Source organism: Papio anubis, unplaced genomic scaffold (assembly GCF_008728515.1).
Source record: "Papio anubis isolate 15944 unplaced genomic scaffold, Panubis1.0 scaffold180, whole genome shotgun sequence".
Classification (NCBI taxonomy): Eukaryota; Metazoa; Chordata; class Mammalia; order Primates; family Cercopithecidae; genus Papio; species Papio anubis.
The window spans coordinates 150631-168586 of record NW_022161801.1 but is presented as its reverse complement, the minus strand read 5'-3'; the positions used below and the strand labels follow the sequence as shown (position 1 = coordinate 168586).

The 17956-nt window shown below is 43.5% G+C and overlaps 1 protein-coding gene across 2 annotated transcripts in view; it reads left to right on the top strand.

Annotated features, from left to right (window-relative positions):
* Positions 1-1322: 1322 nt before the first annotated feature.
* LOC101026711 (zinc finger protein 721) overlaps positions 1323-17956 on the top strand; it is a 34998-nt gene continuing 18364 nt past the window's right edge. Inside the window, exons 1-2 of one of the 2 annotated variants that reach the window (XM_009206395.4) lie at positions 1323-1504; positions 9155-9281. In XM_009206395.4, coding sequence (XP_009204659.3) covers positions 1502-1504; positions 9155-9281 — 130 coding nt within the window. In that variant the 5' untranslated portion in view covers positions 1323-1501. The remainder of the gene's footprint in view (positions 1505-9154; positions 9282-17956) is intronic. The other variant, XM_021938170.2, reaches the window with a different exon arrangement.

Genomic DNA, 17956 nt, shown 5'->3' with positions numbered 1-17956 from the left:
AATGAGCCGAGATTGTGCCACTGGACTCCAGCCTTGGCGGCAGAGAGAGACTGTCTCAAAAGAAAAAAAAAAAAAAAGAAAAAGAAAAGAACAAAGATGTGTTTTCTGAAACACAATAGCCAAAAGTGAATAACTTGATTTTTAATAAATAGACCAAGGTCTTCTGTTGCAGGAAGTCAGGCACCCCAAACGGAGGGACCGGCTGAAGCCCCGGCAGAAGAACATAAATTGTGAAGATTTCATGGACATTTATTAGTTCCCCAAATTTATATGAGCTATCTCAAGTAGTCAAACTTACAGAAACAGAAATTAGACTGATGTATTTCATAAGCTGGAGAGAGAGTAAAAGGGGCAGTTAATGCTTCAGGGGTATTGAGTTTCAGCTTTGGAAGATGTGAAAATTGTAGAGGTTTGTTGCAGAGCAATGTAAATATACCTAGCACTACTAACCCGTACACATTAAAAAATAAAAGATGGTCAATGTTGTTTTTCTGACAATTAAAAATTTGTGAAAAAGTACTTAAGAGATTCAGCATAATAAAGTGTTCCTAAATTATCTTCAAATTACAAAAGTGTTTTGCTCCCACAAAATCACTTAGATTCTGTAATCCCCGCCAACATTTTATTTATTTATTTTTGGATATGGAGTCTCACTCTGTCACCCAGGCTGGAGTTCAGTGGCGCGATTTCTGCTCACTGAAACCTCTGCTCCCCAGGTTCAAGCAATTCTCCTGCCTCAGCCTCATGAGTAGCTGGGATTACAGGCGCCCGCCACCATGCCTGGCTAATTTTTAGTAGAGACAGGTTTCACCATCTTGGCCAGGCTGGTCTGGAACTCCTCACCCCATGATCCCCCCACCTCGGCCTCCCAAAGCTTTGGGATTACAGGCCTGCTAACATTTTATTTTTTAGAGGTTTGCTTTTCTCTTCAAATCTCAGGTGTCTTACTCAAAACACCACAGGCCAGAAAGGTTATGAAATGTAAAATATTAAAATAGTTGTCATTATATTGTTTCCATTTGTGAACAAGTGTGTGTCTGTGTGTGTGCGCGCGCACAATTTATAAACTGATGTAACCTTACACACCAGAAGGTTAAAATGAACCCCCAAGAGAGCCCGGCCTAGCACTGAGATTAGGCCCCGCCTGAAAGTGCCTGGAGGCACTAGTCTGTCACTCCTGCCTCATTCAGTGCACTGTATGGTCGCAATTTCTGTCATTCAAAGCCTGAGGGCGTGAAGCCTGGAGCCATATCCAATCAGAGCGCTGGAGTGAGAACTGCCCAATAAGGCGCGCAGCCGCAGAGGAGGGGGCGGCATCCGGGAATCTAGCGCGGCCTTGGCCTCTTGCTTCAGCCAGAGCCGGGTTAGGGCGTCACGGTCCTGCTTCCCCCTCTCAGGGAGGCCTCCGTGATTCCTCCACAGCCTCAGCCTCCGTCACTCTGTGACCAGCGGGTATTGGGTGATTCTAGCTAAGACTTCGCGACACCCTCGAAACCCTGAAATGGTGAGTGTGCCGGGCAGGGTGTCCCGAGGCTGGGAGGGCCTCGTCGGCAGCGGCGGGAAATGGCGGCGGCGGGACCGAGTCTGTGAACGGAGTCCCCGCTGCCGCCGCTCAGCCCTCTGTCCTCAGTCCCCTCCGGTGAGGGACCCGCGCTCCTGTCGGTCCCCGCACGGCGGCTCTGCCCAGCCTGCAGCCCTCCTCGTTCAGCTCTGCGACCGCAGCCCCGCACCTTCCCCGGGCTGTGGGGTGAGGAGCTCACCGGGAAGACGCCGGCGCGGCGTGCGCGGGCACGTGTGGGAGGAGCTGTGGTCCGGGGTCCTGTCCCTACTTTACCCGGTTCCGAATGAGATGGAGGCCCCGTCAAAACATAGAGTTCATGTGAGGAAACAGGACTCATTAATGGGACAGCGCCGGCCATGGCTCGTGGTTTGGGGGCTGCCAGCGGGTCTTGAAGGAAAGGCTTTTGTGAGGTGTGTGAGGAAGGGAAGCCATTCACCCGCCCGCCCCAACTTTCCACCGGTCCCCTTGCCCTGAGCGCCTCCTCCGCGTGGCTGTTCCTGAGCGGCATCTTTTAGAATACGCTGGTGTCGTGTGCACAGCGCTTCGCTGGGTTCTGTGAGTGGTTCTGCCACATTATGGAACTTGAGGAGGGTGTGGGCGCCCCTGGTTTGTTGGAGACGTTCAGAAATGAAGACGGGTGTCCAGAGGCAGGGACTGGCGTCTGCAGGGGGGCAGTTGCGGGAAGAGCGCGGAGCTTGTGGGTCTGCGCTGACTCTGGGTGGGGTCGTTAGTGAGTGGCTGGACACCCCGTTGGGGTTGGAGCATTGACGGGTGTTGAGGAAACTCCGCACGTTTTCTGTCAGAAGAAAGACATGGCTGAGCCTGGGCTGGAGGGAGCCTGGTGTCTGCGGGAGGCGCGCCTGGGTTCTGCACATGCGCTGTCCCGCTGGGCACTGTCCTGTTCCTCCAGGTCTCCTCCCGGGGAGAGGGGACTGAGAACTCAGAGGAAAGGAGTTCTGACAAACATCCCTTCCCTGCACCCTGCTGCCAACCCCCACCCAATGCTAACCCACTCCTGAGCGCGCCCACCGGGTATTCGCATGGCCTCACTCCTCCCAGTACAGGGTTCCACCCTCAGGAATTGTACCTATGGAAGCTTTGCTCCTAGGTTGTTCTGCCAAGAACCCACACAGTGCCCAGAAGACTCCTGGCTCATTTGAATCCCAGACACTGGATCTGTAGCAGGAACCTGTTTCCTTCCCCCATTCAGGCTTCTGGACCACCTAATCCTAATCTCTGCCTTTATAGACACAGCAGTCAGTCAGATGGTAACCCTGCCTCGGACTGCACTTGTAGCACAAACCAGTCTTTTAGTGAGTCCTGCCCTGCCCCCTCCCATGACTCTTAATAGCACCTTTCTCTCTTCTGCCATTTTCTTTTCTTTATTTTTGAGACGGAGTTTCGCTCTTGTTGCCCATGCTGGAGTTCAACTGCACGATCTTGGCTCACTGCAACCTCCGCTTACCAGGTTCAAGCGATTCTTCTGCCTCAGGCTCCCGAGTAGCTGGAATTACAAGCATGTGCCACCACGCCTGGCTAATTTTGTATTTTTAGTAGAGACGGGTTTCCTACGTATTGATCATGCTGGTCTCGAAATCCCGACCTCAGGTAATCCGCCTGCCTGGGCCTCCCAAAGTGCTGGGATTATAGGCGTGAACCATCGCGCCTGGCCCTCTGTTTTTTTTTTGAGACGAAGTCTCACTCTGTCGCCCAGGTTGGAGTGGAGGGATGGACTTAGGCACACTATGTGCACAGGAAAGAGAATTTGAGGAAGAAAATAGCAGAAGAGCGGCTGGGCGCGGTGGCTCATGCTTGTAATCCCAGCACTTTGGGAGGCCAAGGCGGGCGGATCATGAGGTCAGGAGTTCGAGACCAGCCTGGCCAATACCAGCCTGGCCTACAAAGGGCTGCAGGCGCCTGTAGTCCCAGCTACTCAGGAGGCTGAGGCAGGAGAATGGCGTTAACCTGGGAGGCGGAGCTTGCAGTGACCTGAGATCACGCGGTTGCATTCCAGCCTGGGCAACAAGACTGAAACTCAGTCTCTAAATAAATAAATAAATAAAGAGGTAAGAATTTTTGCTCTTCTGCCTTTTCCTAAAGCTGTTTGAAAACTTTTTTTTTTTTTTTTTGAAACAGAGTCTCGCTCAGTCTCCCGGGCTGGAGTGCAGTGGCACAATCTCAGCTCACTGCAAGCGCTGCCTCCGGGGTTCATGCCATTCTCCTGCCTCAGCCTCCCGAGTAGGTGGGACTACAGGTGCCCGCCACTACGCCCAGCTAATTTTTTTTGTATTTTTAGTAGAGACGGGTTTTCACCATGTTGGCCAGGATGGTCTCGATCTCCTGATCTCGTGATCCGCCCGCCTCAGCCTCCCAGCGTGCTGGAATTACAGGCGTGAGCCACCGCGCCAGGCCTGTTTCTTTTTTTTTTTTTTGAGACGAGTCTCTGTTGCCCCAGCTGGAGTATAGTGCCCTTATCTTGGCTCACTGCAACCTCTGCCTCCTGGGTTCAAGCAATTCTCGTGCCTCAGGCTCCCAAGTAGCTGGGATTGCAGGCCCGCACCACCACGTCCAGCTAATTTTGGTATTTTTAGTAGAGACGGGGTTTCACCATGTTGGCCAGGGTGGTCTCGAACTCCTGACCTCAAGTGATCCCTCCACCTGGACCTCCCAAAGTGCTGGGATTTTAGGTGTGAGCCACTGTGCCCGTCTTGAAAACGTTTATATTTAAGTATTTTATCTGCTTCTTTAAAATATATATAAATAAATTTCATCAATTAAATAGGACATTTGTTTTTTTTGAGTCAAACTTGCCTTTAGGACCTGGAAACTATTGGTGTGAAATGTAAATAGCAAGAACATACACCCTATCCCACAGTTTCTGTAGGCACCTAGGAGGCTGCCTTCAGCAGGTATTTAGCTCCACACTGGAAATTTAACTCCTGTCATGAAGATGTTGGAAGTTTATTTTTTCTGTGAATATTACCAATTAGAAAATCCAGATGACTTCTCAAATTACTAGGTGAAATTACAATAAGCTGTATATGACAAATGGTGCTGTCATGTCTTCTGCTTGAGAATTAATTATGGTGAGTTTCTGTGTTTGCAGTCTCTTAGATTGCTTGTGATGCACACCACATTTTGGTTTATTATGTACCAAAACATTTTCTTTTCTATTGTTGTGTACAGTTTTTTAGGATTGGAGATGATTTTGCTTTTAGTTATGTTTTCCACACACCGTCTGGAATCATCAGACATTATACACAAGTGCTATCTCTGCTTCACTTTAGAGAAAAACCTTTCTCAGGATTCCACTCACAACCCAGAATTTGGTGGCAAAGTGCAGCAAAGTGCTCGCCAAATCTGGAAATAGAATGGTCTCTCCTATTTGAGATCTGCAGTCCCTTCTATAACAATTATACTAGATTTCTACAAAAATAACTTTTTAGTACTGCAATCAGTTATTCCTCCTTTGTCAGTGTGCCTGGAATCTTCAAATCTGACACTGATTCCGTGATCATGGGGCCCATAATCCCAATCAGGATCCCACATGTGCATTGATTAAACCTGAGAACTTCAACTGCCTTCTCCCTTTGCCCAAATGCCCACAAATGTGCATAGCTCACCAGCCCTCCACGTCTTAAATGTGCAGTTCCAAATTCTGAATTTATGTCTTGGGGTTTGAGAGAAGGATAGAACTTTTATCTGAGAAATATAAGTTATTTTAATCAGATACAGTGATGTGTTAAAATGAGACCACAGTCATGTACTGTTCCCCTCTTTGAACTATTTGTCTTTTGAAATTGTGTTCTATTGCCACAAATGGCTGTAAATTAACCTAATAATGTCATAGTGGACACTATAACCCACACCTTATAAATTAACAATGTATATAGCCAGTCACTAACCACTTACTTCCATAAGGCAATAAGAATTTCTGATGACTTTCTATCCGTTCTCTCTCTACCTTCCTTTTTGCCTTTAAAAATATACTCATAACTTCTAGTTGGAGTGTATATTCAGGGCAGCTTTATATTCCAGCATTGCTTCTTCAAGCTTTGGCCCAAATAAACTCTCTACTTATGGTTTACCCCAGGATTTTCCTTTTAGGTCAAAATATTCTTCAGAATGTGTTGGGCCTGGCATGGTGGCTCACGCCTGTAATCCCAGCACTTTGGGAGGCTGAGGCAGGCAGATCACAAGGTCAGGGGATTGAAACCATCCTGGCCAACATAGAGAAAACCCGTCTCTACTAAAATACAAAAAATTAGCCAGGTGTGGTGGCACGCGCCTGTAATCCCAGCCACTTAGGAGGCTGAGGCAGGGGAATTGCTTGAACTTGGGAGGTGGGGGTTGCAGTGAGCTGAGATGGCACCATTGCACTCCAGCCTGGCGACAGAGCAAGACTCCATCTCAAAAAACAAACAAACAAACAAACCAGAATATGTTGAAGGTGCCTTTATGAACAATCTTTCCTCCGGTTGTACTCCACTTGCTGTAACCCCCAAGAATGCTGAGGCAAGACTCCATCTCAAAAAACAAACAAACAAACAAACCAGAATGTGTTGAAGGTGCCTTTATGAACAATCTTTCCTCCGGTTGTACTCCACTTGCTGTAACCCCCAAGAATGCTGAGGCACATTGATCCTACCTAGAATCTGCACATAAAAGCTGACCTCTGCCTAGGATTCATAAGACAGGGCTAGACTTTGGGTTGAAGACATACAGAAAACTCAGAAGACGTTTTCTGCATCATGAGAGGTCAACGTAGACATCTTAATCCCCACTTTCAGAGTGAAGCCCTTTGAGTTTTCCAGATCTTGTCCAGTGACCTGCTGTAGTTGTGTGGGAGGCTTCTGGTATGAACACAATCCTGTGGCAGAATCTGTTAAGTGTAAACAAGCACTTTAGCAGTGGGGGGTCAGGGCCACAAAATAACCAGAGCCATAGTCACAACTATGCCTCCCTGTAAACTGTGTTATTGGAGTAGAGTACTTTTGTCCTTCGCCTTGCCTCAGAGTTACCTGATCAGGGACAGGGGCTTTCACATCTGGATCTAGGATCTGCAGCTTCACCAGGGCTGTTCCATTTTCTGTTTGCATCCCACAAATTGAGCCTGAATCTCTCCTGCCTGGATCACCATGGGGACATCAGCCCAGGGTCACTGGGGACACTCACCAGCATCTGTATTTGAGACATCTGAGGATATCCTGTGCAGACTGGGTCAGTCTGATGGCAAGGTCTAATTCTGCTCCCATTTTAGAGGAAGAGAAATGACTCACCCAGGGTTTGTTCCTCCCTTCACAGAAAGAATCTCCTTGGTTTATACCCAGATAAGAGTTGCTCCAGTTCTCCAGTTTTTTGGTGAAAAATGAGATCTGGATTCTCAAACTGATTAATAAGCTAATTGTTTCTATTTCATGTGGTCATTAGAAAAAGAGATGAAGCAGTCATGGTCCCTACCCTCAAGCAACTTGCAGTCTGGAGCACATGAATAATGGTTGAATTCAGCATCATGTGCTCAGTACAAAGACGGACACTGTACAGGAGACTTAAACTTCATTTGGGTTACTTTCCTTTTATTGTTTTGTGAGTTTTAATGCCACCACCTGAAGAGAGTATTCACTGACAGAAGAGAAGTTGTTATTGTTAGTACTGTTTTTACCTTGCTAAGAGTAAGTGTTTGGCTTCTAACATAATTGGTCTAGAAAAACAAGGGTTTTGGTTAAATTCCTTGTTGTATGTTATGAAAGACACAGGGGAGTGGATAAAATAGATTAAAATTTCACAAACTCTGGGAATCAAATTTCTCTAGGGCAGCCTTAGAAAAGACAGCTGAAAATACTTAGCGGCATAGAGAACAGAAGCCTGGGGCCCACTCTCTGTCCTAACCCTGCTCAGATCCACCCTGTGCTGAACCTTGTCCAGGTCTGGCCCCGCACTGAAATCTCTCACAGAACTGCTTTGAGGAGATCAGTGTTTGGAGTGGCTGCTCCTACCACCTCTCCAGAGCTGGTGCTCCCAATTTCCTGAAACACAAAAGCAGATAAATTGGGAAAAGATACATACTTTTGGGCCTGAAATTCTTTTTTATAAAATTAAAACCAGTGTTTCTAGAGACATCTCATCCAGCAACCTGTTCTCCATGCCTGTAGTTTGTGTTTTTTTTTTACAAGTCTTAAAGTAAATACACAAAAATTCCTCTGAATTGCACTTAAAACTTCCTTTCTGTTTCTTTGCCATCTATTTATATTGAGCTATTCTTCTATACATTAAAAAAAAAAAATCAGTAGTACGAAAACAAAGGAAATGGAAATTCTGGGCCCTGCATTTAAATCCTGGGAAGTATTGGATACTTAGTACCCACCTCCCAGGATGTTACAAGAATTAACACATAATATGAATGTCCCAGCACAGTGCTCTGTGACATACTCCTGAGCACATAGTACATGCTCCATAAATATCGCATTAATGCAGGTGCACATGTTTTTCTTTTCTTTCCTTTTTTTTTTTTTTTTTTGAGATGGAGTCTTACTCTGTTTCGCAGGCCGGACTGCAGTGGCATGATCTCGGCTCACTGCAACCTCTACCTCCTGAGTTAAAGCGATTCTTCTGTCTCAGCCTTCTGAGTAGCTGAGATTACAGGCGCATGTCACCAAGTCTGGCTATTTTTTATATTTTTAGTAAAGACAGGGTTTCACCATATTGGCCAGGTTGGTCTCGAACTCCTGACCTCGTGATTCTCCCGCCTCGGCCTCCCATAGTGCTGGGATTACTGCGTGAGTCACCAGTACCGGCCCACATGTTTTTCCAATGCAGAGTTAGACATTGACACCATCTCCAGCCTTTGTAACCATTAAAGGGCCTGCAGAGAATGCTATGCTTCAGGATGATTGGTGGTCTTGTCTTGGAATGAAAAGTATTTGTGTTGGGGTAAGGGACTCTGTGCTGTGCCTGCTTTCTCTAGCCGAGTAGTGCTATAATGGATCCAGGTGGAGGAACATCAGCATTAACAGGAGACTTGATAAAAGTCGCTAATTCATGGACTGTTTTCAAAGCTGCAAAATTTTGGTACAGTGAGGCCTAGGACATTAAATAATTTATATGCACATTGAAGCTTGAGAGACAGTGCTTAGCTAAGTGACTCTCAGCCCAGTCTTCCCCTAGGGTCACAATTTGAAGTTAAATCATCACGTATGCCCTCCCATCACATCCTGTCTATTGTTCTGGGTGGAAACGTTTCTGTTTTTTAAATTAAGTTACTCACATATTATAGCAAGGCCAAGGTCAAGCATGAGGACTTCCAGATACTTTCATGAGAGGTGAGTTCAACCTGTTTTCCAGGAGGTCACAGGGCCTACTCTGCTTGGTTTTGGTAGGGGCAGGTTAATGTAGCCCATTATTTTTATTGCAGCAACAGAAACTGTTGGAATGCCTTCCTTTTTCCTCAGAGCTATAGAATACTTTAGAGAATATTACTGTGTTGAAAGTTATTTTATCAGATAATCCCAGTCACATGTCAGAACTAGTTCTCTTAACACATTTCACCTGTAGTCAAATTAAGACCTCTCTCACTTGATACATATGTATTTTCAGGAACCCTTAACATTCAGGGATGTGGCCATAGAATTCTCTCCAGAAGAGTGGAAATGCCTAGACCCTGCCCAGCAGAATCTGTATAGAGATGTGATGTTGGAGAACTACAGAAACCTGGTCTCCCTGGGTGAGGATAATTTTAATACATAATTCCTAATACTCCCTCAGAGTTTTATTTTCTATTTTTGTAGAATGTCTTTTGAGATATATCTGTATCTATATAAAAATGTGTGTGTCTCACACACATATATAAGTTGTATATGTATATAGTAAATTCTTAACATTGGTAATAGAGTCTCAGAAACTGTAAGTGAAGCAACATATCATTTAAGAAAATGAATTTTAGGGCTGGGCACGGTGGCTTACGCCTGTAATCCCAGCACTTTGGGAGGCTGAGGTGGGTGGATCATGAGGTCAGGAGTTTGAGACCAGCCTGGCCAACATGACAAAACCCCGTCTCTACTAAAAATACAAAAAACTAGCTGGACGTGGTGGCAGGTGCTTGTAATCCAGCTACTCGGGAGGCTTAGTTGGGAGAATCACTTGAACCTGGGAGGTGGAGGATGCAGTGAGCCGAGATTGCACCACTGAACTTCTGTCTGGGTGATAAGAGCAAAACTCAGTCTCAAAAAAACCAAAAAACAACAACAAAAAAAGAAAACTAATTTTAGCAAAGTTTAATTGATACAAACAAGAGTTATGTTTGGTATATAGCAACATTGCTTCATTTAAAGTTGCAGTTTTCAAGAACCTGTTTTGAACATTAAGTGAGGACTTACTGTATAGCTGTGTTTGTGTGACATGGAGTTTTCTGATAAATAAAAATTGTTTGAGTATCTTTAATGTGTACAATGTAATGATTTGATAAGTATATATTTTGTGATATATGCATATTTTATTGCAAAAATATAGTCAAGTTGATCAACACATCTATTACCTCAGATAATGATTTTTTTTTGGTAATAAGAACACTTAAGGCCTAGTGTCGTAGCAAATTGTAAGCATACATTACAGTATTACTAATTATAAACAGAATACTATTATGCTAATCTAATGCTAATGTACATTAGGTTACTCAGACTTATTCAACTTATAACTAAAAATTTGTACTCTTTGAACAACATCTCCTCATGTTCCCACCCTTAGGCTCTAACAACCACCATTCTACTTTCTGCTTCTATGAGTACATTTTTAAGATTTACCCATCTATGTGACAAGAAGCAGTTTCTTTGTCCCTCTGTGTTTGGCTAATTTCATTTAGCATCATGTCCTCCAGGTCTATCCATGTTGTAAATGGCTAGATTTCCTTTTCTCTTATGGCTGAGTAGTATTTTACTATGTATATATATATACTCCATATTTTGGCTATTATAAATATACAATGAATATGGGGCTGAAGATATTTCTTCAAGGTGTTAATTTAATTTCCTTTGGTAGTATGGCCAGAAATGGTATTGCTGGATTATATGATATGTCCATTTTTAGTTTTTACTGGTTTTTATGATGACTTTTTCAATTTACATCTCACCAACAGAATACAGCATATATGTTGTATGTATGTCTTTGGGGAAAAAAATCTAACCTTTTGCCTGTTTTTGAATGGGTTATCGTTATTATTGTTTTGCTTTGAATTGCAGAAGTTTCTTAAATATTTTGAATGTGGATACTAACTTTTTTTTTTTTTTTTGAGACAGTCTTCCTCTGTCACCAGGCTGGAGTGCAGTAGCACGATCTTGGCTCACTGTGATCTCTGCCTCCTGGGTTCAAGTGATTCTTCTGCCTTAACCTCCCAAGTAGTTGGGATTACAGGCATGCGCCACCACTCTTGGCTTATTTTGTATTTTTAGTAGAGATGGGATTTCACCATGTTGGTCAGGCTGGTCTCAGTCTCCTGACCTCAAGTGATCCTCCCGCCTTGTTCTCCCAAAATTAACTTGTTATCAGATATATCACTTGCAAATATTTCTATCCCGTAGGGTTTTTAGAAATTTTGTTTTCCTTTGCTGTGAAGAAGCAGTTTACTTTGATACAATCCCACTTGTTTGTATTTTTGTTGTTGTTGCCGTGCTTTTGATGGCATATCAAAAAATTATTGCCAAGACCAGTATCAAGGTTTTTCCATGTTTTCTTCAGGAGTTCTAAGGTTTTTGGTCTTACATGTGTTTCATTTTGAGTTAATTTTGGGGTATGGTATAAGAAAATGGTCTACCTTTGCCAGGCGTGGAGGCTCACGCCTGTAATCCCAGCACTTTGGGAGGCCGAGGTCAGGAGATCGAGACCATCCCAGCTAACACAGTGAAACTCCGTCTCTACTAAAAATACAAAAAATTAGCTGGGCGTGGTGGTGGGTGCCTGTAGTCCCAGCTACTCGGGAGGCTGAGGCAGGAGAATGGCGTGAACCTGGGAGGCAGAGCTTGCAGTGAGCCGAGATCGTGCCACTGCACTCCAGCCTGGGCAACAGAGTGAGACTCCGTCTCAAAAAAAAAAAAAAAAAATGTACTTTTATTCTTTTGCTTGTGGCTTCTCAGTTTTTCTGGCACCATGTATTGACAAGCCTATAATTTCTGTATTGTATATTCATGATCCCCATCCCAAAATTCGTTGACCTTGTATGCATGGATTTGTTTCTGGGCGCTATTCTGTTCATTGGTTTTTGTATGTGTATTTATGCAAATGCCATATTCTTTTGCTTACAATAACCATTAAATAAAGTTTAAAATTAAGAAGTATGATGCCCCAGCTTTGTTCTTTCTCACGATGGCTCAGGTTATTTAAAGTTGTTTAAGGTTACACTTAAATTTTACAATTGTGTTTTCTATTACTGTGAAAAATAACACTAAAATTTTGATAGGGATCCCATTTGAATCTACAAATCACTTTCGATAATATACTTTGACAATATTAGTGATCCTAATGAAATATGTGTTTGTGTCTGCTTCAATTTCTGTCATTATTGTATTTAGTATATACATTTATTGTTATACATTAGATTTTGTGGCTTATTGTATTTAGCGTATACATTTTTTTATTTCATTGGTTAAATTTATTTTGAATTTCTTATTTTTATAGTGTTGTAAATAGAATTTTTTCTTGGAAATTTTGTTGTTACTTTATGGAAATGAAACAAATATTTGTATGTTGTGGCAGGTGTAGTGGTTCATTTTTGTAATCCCAGCACTTTCAGAAGCCAAGGCATGTGGATCACTTGAGCACAGGAGTTTGAGATGAGCCTTGGCCTCAGAGTGAGACTCTGTCTCAAAAACATGCACAAAAAAACCCCACAAGTATTTACATGTTGATTATGTATTCTAATACCTTAATAAATGCATTTATTAGTTCAGTTTTTGTTATTCTACTCTAGGATTTCATATATATGCATGATCATATTATCTACAAACAGTAAAATTTTTTCTTATTTTGCAAGCAGGAGAGCTTTGTTCTTTTCCTTGGCTAATTGTTCTGATACAAACTTTCGGTAATATGTTAAGATAGAAGCTGTGGTCCTGGAGGCATGCTTGCAGATCTTGGATTCAGCTGTGGTCCCTGAAGCAGCCCTGTGTCTATATATTTTAAGGAGTTAACAGTGATTTACAGTTTTCTATAATCTGTTTTTTGGCAGGTAAACATCTCCTTTTGTTGGGTCCCCAGGCTGATGAGATTACCTCTGGGGTTGCAGAGAAGAAGGGTTGTAGCTGGGTCACAAGGGTGATGCTGGGTCTGCTGTGGGGTCTGCTTTTGATGGTTGTGTTACCAGAGATTTGGACAGTCATAGATTCTTTCTGGGCCCTGGAAAGATTAGATTTCCTTGAGGACATTAATCTATATGGCAGGCAGTAGGATTGGGTTTTGAAGTTTGTCTGCATATTATAGCCCAAATACCAGGTATATAAATGGGTTTGGCTTTTACTGACTACCTGGGAACAGTTTTTTTTTTTTTTTTTGTGACGGAGTCTTGTTTTGTCCCCCAGGCTGGAGTACAGTGGTGTGAACTTGACTCACTGCAACCTCTGCCTCTTGGATTCAAGCGATTCTCCTGCCTCAGCCTCCTGAGTAGCTGGGACTACAGGTGCAAACCACCATGCCCGGCTAATTTTTTTTTTTCTTTTGAGATGGAGTCTCACTCTGTCACCCAGGCTGCAGTGCAGTGGTGCAGTATCAGCTCACTGTAAGCTCTGCCTCCCGGGTTCACGCCTTTCTGTCTCAGCCTCCGGGGTAGCTGGGACTACAGACACCCGCCACCGCGCCGGGCTGCTTTTTTGTATTTTTAGTAGAGACAGGATTTCACTGTGGTCTCGATCTCCTGATCTCGTGATCCACCCGCCTTGACCTCCCAAAGTTCTGGGATTACAGGTGTGAGCCACTGCGCCTGGTATGCCTGGCTAATTTTTTGTATTTTTAGTAGAGACGGGGTTTCACCATGTTAGCCAGGCTGGTCTTGATCTCCTGACCTCCTGATCCACCCACCTCAGCCTCGCAAAGTGCTGGGATTACAGGCTTGAGCCACCGTACGCGGTCCCTGGAAACAGTTTTTGCAGGTCTCTGTGGGCCTCTGAGTGTGTATGAGTGGCCACGGACTGTGACTACAAATGACTTGAAGTGAGTCATAGGACTGCTTCAAGGAGCACAACTGAGGCCAGGATCTGCAGGCCTGTCTCTAGGGCCATGACTGGGTGTGTCTTCCTGCAAGTCTCTTGACGGGAAGGACCACTTCTGGGCTATAGCTGAGATTGAATTTGAGAGAAGTTATGGAACTGCTTCATAATCCTCAGTAAGGCCAACCTCCATGCACCATTTTCTTGTCTGTAGCCATGTCTGTGGGCTCTGGAGTTGGCCACCTGGGAGAGGGCCTGCTTTTTCCAAATAACCCTTCCTTGGTCTTTAACTCCACTGAGGTCTCGCAACCCTAACTGTAGGCAAGCACCATTGTACTTATGTTTTGTAGGAATTTACTACCTAAAATATCTTATGTAAGTGGAATCATACACTGTCACTTTGTTAGTGTCTTATTAAATAATGGTGTCTAATTAAATACTGTCTTATTAAAATAATGGCTTTAAGATCTATCCTTATTGTATGATCTGAAAAGATATTTTCATTTAAGTCTAAAGAAGTTTTCATTGTATGTGTAAGCCACGTAAGCCACATCTTTTTTTTTTTTGAGACGGAATCTCACTCTGTCGCCCAGGCTGGAGTGCAGTGGCTCGATCTCGGCTCAGTGCAAGCTCCACCTCCTGGGTTCACGACAGTCTCCTGCCTCAGGCTCCAGCTGGGACTACAGGCACCTGCCACCACACCTGGCTAATTTTTTTTTTTTTTTTTTTTTTTTTGTATTTTTAGTAGAGTCAGGGTTTCACCGTGTTAACGAGGATGATCTCGATCTCCTGACCTCATGGTCCGCCCGCCTCGGTCTCCCAAAGTGCTGGGATTACAGGCATAAGCTACCATGCCCAGCCAAACCACATCCTTTTAAATTATTCATCTCCTGAAGGATGTTTGAGGTTTTTCACTTTTTGGCTTTTGTAAGTAATATGGTTTGGATCTGTGGCCTCCTCATTCAAATCTCACATTAAATGGTAAGCCCTAATGTTGTAGGTGGGGCCTGGAGGGATGTGATTGGATTATATGGTTGGCTTCTCATGAATCGTTTCGCACCATCCCCTTTGGTACTGTCTTTGCCATAATGAGTGATTTCTCCTGAGATCTCATTTTCTTTGTTTTTTTTTTTCTGATATTCATCGCAGTTTAATCTAAAAATGAAATTTCTACAGAAACAGGAACTATTTTAACAAAGAAAAAAAATCCCTCATTCAAACTTCTTTGTAGTGGTAATGGCTGCAGAAAACTACACTATCAACAAGCTTTGCTTTATTAACTCAGATGTACAAAATCTAGAAAGCAGATGAAAGTGAATTATTTCTTCAACATTTTAGTAAAACTTCTGATAATCAGTTCAAAGCAAATACAGCACATGACAACTCAAGCATAAATCAAGACGGAGAGCCTGGGGAGTTTGATGTCTTAAATTTTCCATAAAGGTATCATTGCAACATATAGGATTTCCCCCCATATTTTAACCTTCCCAGTTTCAAAGGAAAGTAAAGGGAGTGGATTACATGTAGACAGCATGTGTGCAAGTGCCCACACATGCAAGGTGGCAGGTAAAGTGTCTAATTCCTTCTTCCCACCACCCAAGTCTCACTTCACAGAAATCATTAGGTAAAGGAAAACCAATGAGGAGTACCGCAGTTTTAATAACTGAGGCTGAGGCAGAAGAATTGCTTCAACCCTGGAGGCGGAGGTTGCAGTGAGCCAAGATCGTGCCACTGCATTCCAGCCTGAGCGACAGAGTGAGACTCCATCTCAAAAAAAAAAAGAGACAACAAAATAGATAAAAGAGAAATAACATATGACTACCATTTTGTTCATTGTTTTCTGAACATTTAGTAGTTTCTGTTTTTCTTTCATGCTGTCTTCCCTTGTGTAGTGTTGTTTTTGTTTTGTTTTTATTGTTATATGCTTTGGTTCCCTGTTTTGTGTATCTACTACAGTGTTTTTTTGTGTTTTTTTTTTTTTTTTTTTGTAATTTCCAAGAGATATAAAATATCTCATAAAAGTGTAGCTTGGCCAGGTGCGGTGGCTCATGCCTGTAATACCAGCACTTTGGGAGGCTGATCACAAGGTCAGGAGATCAAGACCATCCTGGCTAACACGGTGAAACCCCGTCTCTACTAAAAATACAAAAAAATTAGCCGGGCATGGTGGCGGGCCCTTGTAGTCCCAGCTACTTGGGAGGCTGGGGCAGGAGAATGGCGTGAACCTGGGAGGCAGAGCTTGCAGTAAGCTGAGATCGTGCCACTGCACTCCAGCCTGGGTTACAGAGCGAGACTCCGTCTCAAAAAAAAAAATAAATTAAAAAAAAATTTAAAAGCCTAGCTTAACATTCTAACTTCTTTTTTATCCACATAGGGTCTTGCTTTGTTTCCCAGGCTCTAGTGCACTGGTGCATTCACAGCTCAGTTCAGCCTCAAACTCTCCAATATCAAACAATTTTCCCATCTCAGCCTGCCGAGTAGCTGGGATTACAAGTACATGCCACCAGATCCAGCTAATTTTTTTGGTATTTTTTTTGTAGAAACAGGGTTTTGCCTTGTTACTCAGGCTGGTCTTGAATTCCTGGGCTGAAGAAATCCACCTGCCTTGGCCTATGACTATATGGGCTATTTTTGGTTCTATATGATATATAAAGTAGTTTTCTCCAATTCTGTGAAGAGTCAATGGTAGCTTGATGGGAATAGCACTGAATCTATAAATTACTTTTTTTTTTTTTTTTTGAGACGAAGTCTCGCTGTGTCACCCAGGCTTGGAGTGCAGTGGCGCGATCTCGGCTCACAGCAAGCTCCGCCTCCCGGGTTTACGCCATTCTCCTGCCTCAGCCTCCGAGTAGCTGGGACTACAGGCGCCCGCCACCACACCTGGCTAGTTTTTTGTATTTTTAGTAGAGACGGGGTTTCACCATGTTAGCCAGGATAGTCTCGATCTCCTGACCTCGTGATCCACCCGCCTCGGCCTCCCAAAGTGCTGGGATTACAGGCTTGAGCCACTGCGCCCGGCCTGAATCTATAAATTACTTTGGGCATTATGGCCATTTCATGATAACCGATTCTTCCTATCCATGAGCATGGAATGTTTTTCCATTTGTTTGTGTCCTGTCTTATTTCCTTGAGCAGTGGTTTGTAGTTCTCCTTGAAGATGTCTCTTACATCCCCTCTAAGTTGTATTCCTAGGTGTTGGGGGCCGCACCGGGGGTGGTGGAGAATGAAAGAACACACAAAGACAAAGACACACAGAGAACATGGCGGCTGCACTCAGAGCCTCCGCCTCACTTTATTTATACTCCATAAACCTCACGTCAGCAGAAAGAATGCAATGCAAAAAAACTTTCTTTTCCCACATGTAACCTTCTACTCAGTACCTTGTTTCTATATTCTTTCTTATTTACCCGCCTTCTTGGCGCCTACGGGAGTTCATTAAAAGTTCAGTTGGAGATACTGTCCTTGAGCCCTATCTATTCTCAGCATACTGTTTTCAAAGGCCCCTACACTAGGTATTTTATTCTTTTTGTAGCAGCTGTGAATGGGAGTTCACTCATGATTTGGCTCTCTGTCTATTGCCTATTATTGGTATATAGGAATGCTGTGACTTTTACAAATTGATTTTGTATCCTAAGACTTTGCTGAAGTTGCATGTCAGATTAAGGAAATTTTGGGGTGAGACAACTGGGTTTTCTAAATATACAATCATGTCGTCTGCAGACAGAGACAACTTGACTTCCTCTCTTCCTATTTGAATACCCTTTATTTCTTTCTCTTGCCTGATTGTCCTGGCCAGAACTTCCAATACTGTTTTGAATAGAAGTGGTAAGAGAGGGCATCCTTGTCTTATCGTGGTTTTCAAAGGGAATACTTCCAGCTTTTGCCTATTCAGTATATTGGCTGTGTTTGTCATAAATAGCTTATTATTTTGGGATACATTCCATCAATATCTAGTTGATTGAGAGTTTTTAGCTTGAAGGGGTGTTGAATTTTATCGAAGGCCTTTTCTGCATCTATTGCGGTAATCATGTGGTTTTTGTCATTGGTTCTGTTTATGTGATGGATTATGTTTATTGATTGGCATATGTTGAACCAGTGTTTCATCCTAGGGATGAAGCCAAGTTGATCATGGCAGATAAGCTTTTTGATGTGCTGCTGGATTCATTCGGTTTGCCAGTATTTTATTGAGGATTTTCATATCGATGTTCAT